This window comes from Chinchilla lanigera, unplaced genomic scaffold (genome assembly GCF_000276665.1).
Source record: "Chinchilla lanigera isolate Chin_1 unplaced genomic scaffold, ChiLan1.0 scaffold00038, whole genome shotgun sequence".
NCBI classification, from domain to species: domain Eukaryota; kingdom Metazoa; phylum Chordata; class Mammalia; order Rodentia; family Chinchillidae; genus Chinchilla; species Chinchilla lanigera.
In genome coordinates, this window is record NW_004955439.1 from 15575844 (window position 1) to 15582397 (window position 6554).

At 53.8% G+C, this 6554-nt stretch overlaps 1 protein-coding gene across 6 annotated transcripts in view; it reads left to right on the forward strand.

Annotated features, from left to right (window-relative positions):
- Positions 1–4495: 4495 nt before the first annotated feature.
- Positions 4496–6554, forward strand: part of LOC102027459 — a 95319-nt gene continuing 93260 nt past the window's right edge. For 3 of the 6 annotated variants that reach the window (XM_005390661.2, XM_005390660.2, XM_005390659.2), the window contains exon 1: positions 4497–6152. In XM_005390661.2, coding sequence (XP_005390718.1) covers positions 5758–6152 — 395 coding nt within the window. In that variant the 5' untranslated portion in view covers positions 4497–5757. Of the gene's footprint in view, positions 6153–6554 lie in introns of all 6 variants that reach the window. The other 3 variants (XM_005390663.2, XM_005390658.2, XM_005390662.2) reach the window with 3 other exon arrangements.

Here is a 6554-nt window from a genome sequence, read left to right on the forward strand (position 1 = left end):
GTCGGCGAGGCAATCCAAGAGGAGTGAGAGTGGGGCGCTGGTTAGAAAGGTGCTGGCGGAGGTGAGGTGACCCGGGTGCCAGCAGAAACAGGAAGGCGCTTTACCCCAGGGCGGGGATCAAGGCAGGGGACCACTGCAGAACCGGGAGAGGTAGCCCTTGAGAGGTAGCAGAGCGGGAGGAGCCTGGCGCCCCTCCTCTCCCATGGACTAACTCTGGCCGAGTCAGTGTTCAGCAGGAAGGGCCAGGTAGGCACAGCCAGTGTGGTACAGTAGTGAGAAGAGAAGGTGGCCCTGTCTCAGGCTGCCAAGGTTGCTTGGGGAAAATGGTCACAAAAGGGTGGCAGAAGAATTGCTTCTGCCTAGTTAGCCTGGTAACCCAGGGGTGGCGGGTGCTCTTTGGGACCGCAGGCAGATCCTCATAGAGATGAGTCTTCGCAGGACAGAGTAGTGATTGCGAGGGCACTGTGAGTAGTTGAGATCATTGGTGTTGTAATGACGTGGATGGTGGGAGGGGCGGTTGACCAGGGTCAGACCCAAGGACAGTGGAAGTTGAGCCTGCTGGCCAGCATCTCCTCCATTGGTGCCAGGAGAAGCACAGTCTAAGGGATGAGGAGGGACTGTGCAGACAGTGCCACAGGTGTCTTGGCCCCAAGGAGGTCTCAGTTGATACAGTGAGGTGTGGAGGCTGCTGCTACAGAGGCTCCACAGGGTACTTCAGGTGTGGAATGCAGCTTACTAGCTGTGGGGCAGACCATGGCAACAGCCAGGTGGAGGAGGGGCCTGTGAGTGCAGGAAACAGGCTGTGGAAAACACATTCCAAAGGACAAGAGTCTTGCTTTAGACAAGTAACATGACAGTAGTAATAAAATAAGAGCTTAGGGGCTGGGGACATGGCCCAGCAGCACAGCGCCTGCCTGGCAAGCACGAGGTCCTAGTTCAATTCCAGGTATTAAAAAAAGCAAGAGCTTCGTTCTCAGAAGAGACGGAAGAATCCCTCATGTACTGCGCACCCTCTGTGGGCCTGGCTCTTCCATGTGGTCCTGGCTCGGCCCTCCAGGTACACACTGGGGGTAGCCAGGGTCTATGAGAGGCATGTCCACCCGTGCTGTCCACTGTGCTCTGCTGTGCCTGTGAGTCATCTTGTCTGCCTCCCTGTCAGCATGGGGCAGGAACGTTACACAGGAAGAAAACAGAATTGGGAACCCCGTTGAGCAACAGCTGTTGACTTTTAATGCTGAAATGCTGTCTGCTTGGCTGGGCCCGAGTTAGCCTCACCAAAAGAGGGGCCTTCTAGGAATGCAGGAGAGGGAAGCAGAAATCAGCTGGAAAACCTGAAGTCCAGGCAGCTCAGCTGCTGAGCTCTGGAGTCCCTTCTTGAGCGAGAGTCACATGGGACAGAGCATCCAGATGGCTCCTGCCCTGGAGCCTGATCTTCCAGAAGCAAAAGACAAAGTGGAGACCCCTGTCAGAGTTATAGCGGCAGGTGATGTGCACCTGGGAGCCACCCTGGTGTGTGCTGCTATTGGGTGAGGAGAGTCTCAGGGAGAACATGGAACACCTTTTGGTAAAGGCCTACCGTGGGGCGGGGCACAGCTCAAGACAGAGAAGTAGGTTCTTAAATCTTCTGAGGCTGCGAGGAGAAGCACCAGCAGACAGATGCGGTTTCACTCTGCTGGGAACTCTTAGGCCTCCAGAATTGAGAGGATGCTCTCAGACCCGGCCCAGAGCTGGCAGCAGTGGCCAGCATCTGAAAGACCTGGGCTGCTGGAGCGGAGGGAAGTGAGCTGTGAGCATGAGCTCTGCACCAGGCTCAGATTGGGGGGGCGTGCTGTGTCCTTGCGTAGGGGCAGAAGACTGTTGTCCTAGCTTAGGGATTTGAGTGCTGGTCCAGTTGAGTCTGCACCGTGTCCACCCCTACAAAAACGCAGGCCAGGGAGGACAGGTGTCAGAGCCTATTAGGAGGAGCAGGAGGCTGGCTACATTTTCCACCTTAGTGGAAGTGGACATGGATAGGGGCACCTGAAGACTATGCCACAACTTCGTTTGGGGTGGACCCTATTTAAGTGCAATAGTTGTAATTCAGCTTCTGTTTAGTCCAGAGAGAGGATGCCTGTGAGTCTAAGCGCCTGCAGGATTCTTCAGGCCAGGCTTTATAGAGAGGCCCTGTAGCCATGGTGAACTCTGGCCTCTGAGTCAAGTCTTCAGTGTGACAGTGTGTGCTCTGTCCTTACCCTGCCTTTCCTCTTTCGTGTCCCTCTCCTTCCTGGCCTGTACGTACTTACTAGCTGACCAGCAGCAAGAGCAGGGATTGTAGTTGGCGAGCACATGTTAGTGTGTGCTTGATGCAGTGTGGCTGGCACCCAAGGTCAGTTCACATGAAAGTGCAAGGAGCCTCCCTGAAAATTCATGCCATGGGCTCACCACAGGGGTCCATGGGTAGGCTTCAGAGTCTCATGTTCACTTTCACCTGCCATGCCATGATTCAGAATGTAGTTTCTGTGGTTAGTGTCCCATTATTTTTTCCGGATCTTCAAAGGCATCCCCAAATAGTGATAGCTACTGGCACGAACACCTGAGACACTGTTCTCGTGAAGTTCAGCAGTTGTTTTTCCGAGGAAGGAGGAGCACTAGAGCTGGGGCAGGGGGCTCTGACCAGGTTTGTCTGGGGGTCTGAGTGGGGCCCATCCACCTCTGTGAGAGCCTGATCAGGCACTTCACTATAGGCCTCAGATTGCTTATCTTAAAGAAAAAAAGTTAAAGCTTAGGTTGGACTGATTTTGTATGAACGGTGCAGCACATATGCTTGCATTCAGTATATAGGCTACTAAAAAGGGCATGGGCCTTTTGTCTGTCAGGGTAGGCTGCAGTAAAATACAGAACAGGCTGACTTTATACATCTCTCTGATGCTTTGGGACATAGTGAACTCAGTGCCTGAGTGATCCCACAGTGAGCCACAGAGAGAAGCGAGTCTAGGGCCTGGGCATCAGGGGTGCAGGCTACTGAGGGTGGGCCATGCATGGCAGGTGTCAGCAAGATGCAGTGTTGGTGTGTCCGCATCATCCCCCAGGGTTCTGGCCACACTGGTTTGTGGCAGCTGCCACATCAAGAGCAGCACTTCACAAATCCTTGGAGGATCAGAAGCAGGACCCTGTGTACCAGTGACCCAGGTAACTGACAGGAACTCAGAGTTCCAAACCTAGGGAGGTCGAGTAGGGGACCTTGCACAGGGACCAGCAGCAGCAGTTAGGGCAGAAGCAAAGGAAGAATTCTCATTGGTGTTGGAAAACTTTTTTATCCTAAGAATGGAACCCTGGATGTTGTGCTGTTTCCCCATAAACACTGATGATACCATCTCTTGAAGTGTAAAACTAGTCATGAAAATGTTTTTGAGGCCTCTCTGAAGCTGTTGTTGAATTTCCAGTGGCTCAGTTAAAAAATACTGCATGCATACCTCAGCTATGCCAGTGGACATGACATCAGCCTGTTCCCAGCCGGTGAGCCTAGTAAATTCATACCTAGGGTACATAACCATACTCCTCAAGATAAGGACATGGGTCCCTTTTTATCTTGAGACAGGGTCACCTAAGTTACCCAGGCTGGCCTTGAACTTACAATTCTGCCTCAACCTCTTGAGTAACTAGGATTACAGGCATGGGCTATCTTGTCCAGTAAAACTAATGCTTCTGAAATGGAAAGGTGATCTAGGTGTTGGAGTGTTCATGTTTCACTACTGATTATGGCTATTTCTATGTTCTGGCATGTTCCACAAAATTCCATTAAATTTTGAGTATTTTAACTCAATTCTTACCTAAAGTTGTTTGGTCACTCTTGGCGTCTTCTCCGTGCTGTCACTGGCTGGCCATGCTGACCTAGTGGCATGTAACAGTTGGTGCCAGTGACTTGAGCCAGCAGCTAATCTTTTCCTGTGCCCACTTCCAGGCCAAGCCACTCTGCTAACTCCTAAAAGGCCAGAAGTTCTCTAGTCATAGAGGTAACTTGGCGAAGGACAAGTGCTGCCAGCATGTGGATACTGTGGTCAGTCAGAAAATGGAAGTGTGCTGTCAGGAACTGTAACTCCTCCACCCCTGTGGAGCAGTTACAGCAGCCCCCCGAGCTATAGGAGCACATTCCATTCCCTAAGAGCACCCTTCAGGCTTGGGCTTCCAGGGGAGACAGTGCCCTTCTTGGGCACTTGGCATTCCCTCTCTGCCTCTCAAGGAGCAGGCTGACTTACAGGGCTGGGATAGGCCCTCTGGAAGGACATGGAGAATCCCAGTTCCTAGTCTGGTTCACATGTACATCAGTCCAGGCCAGACGTGGTCGCACACACCTGTAATCCCAGCACTCAGGAGGCTGAAGCAGGAGGATTGCTGGAAATTTGAGGCCATCCAGGGCCACAAAATGAGTTCAAGATCAGTCTGAACTGCACAGCGAAACACTGTCTCAAAAAGACAGAAAAAAAAGGCATCAGTCCAAAAAAACTTACTTCCTTGGCTCACGTGTGCCCAGATTTCCACTGGTTTGGGGGTGGGAGCTCAAAAAGTCCAGTGCCCTGCCAGCTGACCTTTCCTTCTCTTTAGTGTGATGGTCACATCTGGGTTTCAATCACATTCCTGGAGCTGAAGCTCATTGGAGCTGGGCAGTGTTGGGCTGGTGCCTGAGTTTCTCAGTACAGTAGTTACACAAAGGGAAAGTGGGGGAGGCTTGCCTCATGGCCTTTCATGAATATAGAAGCTCTAGAATTATGAGGCTGCCTGGCCACCCTGCTTCTCACCCTCACTCCAAGCTCATTACTTGTAAAGCATCCTAAGCATTCTACACGATCTGTGGGCCCATGCAGAGAAGCAGACTTTAGACTTTGCATGTTATCACAGGCTCCAGCACAGCTTTTGAATTGCTTGGGTCCATAGGCGACATCCTGTTGTCCAGTTGTTAGCTGGTATTTTTCTTAAACTGTGCCCACAGATCAGATGGAATCTGACCCCAACCCCCCTTTCCTGGCACCTTAGGACTTACATTGAGCCTATAGGCAGAGGCTGGCTGTCCCTGAGGCCTTGACAGAGATGAGGAAGGCTCCTGTGACCTGGCATTCGGTTTTGAGGGTGTCTGCAGTTTGTTGGGGTGGTTTGGAGGTGCTGGCAGGAGTTGTGACCAGCCCCACTCCCAAGTCTGTTGAGAAATGTTTCTGCCACCTATGGAGCAGCTGTCTTCTGCTGCTGCAGGGCAGAGGGGGGGTGGGGTAGGGGAGTGCCATCCTGTTGTGACTTGGTGGAGGCCACCAGTTTACTCACATGTGCATATGCTCTGAGCTGGGTGGGGCCCCAGGGAGTTGGGGGGCATAACCATCACAGTCTGGCTGTGTACCCAGGTTCACCCAGGAAAGCTGATGGGATTGGAAAAGTAGTTTTTGGAGAACAACTGATAATTATCCTTGGGTAATACAGGAACCAGTCATATGAAACTTTTTGATTTAGTCGACAAACAAGGATAGTGTAGGAGTATTTTCATGCCTCTGCAACCAGAATATAAATTGATGGTAAATGCTCATTTTTAACAGCCGGTGCTAGAATGAAAAAAAAAAAAACCCACTGCTTTCAATAACCATTAAAACAACGTTCCCTATTTTCTGTGACATCGTTATATAGCTGAAAGGTCTAGCTAGTTATAATTAGGTTTGAATAGTAAATTAGGTTTTTAGTTTTAAAACGACTGTTTAAGGAATGGCAAAATCTGTTAAGTGAACCAAAAATGACTCAATGAAGCCCCCTCCAGCTACCCCGCTACTAGCCTTGGTGATTCCAGAACGTGCGGCTGGCACAACCAGACTGATCTGCGGTCTCTTTCCCACCATCTCCAAGGATTTGCTCTCCAACATGCAAAGCACCACCGGCTCCCCCGCTTCTGATGGGAGGGCCAGCTGGGATGGGAGAAAGCGGGTAGAGGCGCTGGGCCCCAGCTCCCGCCCCCGCCTCTGTCTGGCACTTCGTCTCCCACACTCAACAGTCGGTGGTGACACCAGCCCAGGACCTGTCAGGCCCGCGCCCCAGGCGAGCGCGGCAGCTCCTCCTCCCGCCGCCGGCCCAGCCTGGCACGTCTTGGCGGAGCGGAGCGGACCGGGCAGCGCCAGGACTCGCCAGGGGTCCCGCGTCCGGTGGGTGCCCGCAGGATTCAGCCCGGGGCCGGGGTGGAGGGGGCGCCCCGGGCAGCGGGGGCGGGGGGGGGGGCGCCGCTGCTTCACGTCCGCGGCTGCAGATTCTGCGGCCGAGCGTGGGTGGGTGTGGCGGGCTTGGCCGCTCTGCACGGATGGGGTGGCGGGCCGCGGGGCTCAGGGCTGAGACCCGCCCGTCTCCTTCCAGGGCACTGACCGCGGCGCACCATGCCCTTCCCGCCCGCGTCCACTCCCGGGGTCCCCACCGCGCGCCCGCCTCCCCGCAGGCCCTGCGTGCAGCGGGCCGCCAGCGCCGGGGAGAAGAAGCGGCGGCCGCCCGAGAGGCCCGAGGGGCTCCTCTCCAGCTCCTGGCCCTCGGCCACCCTGAAAAGACCGCCGGGCCCC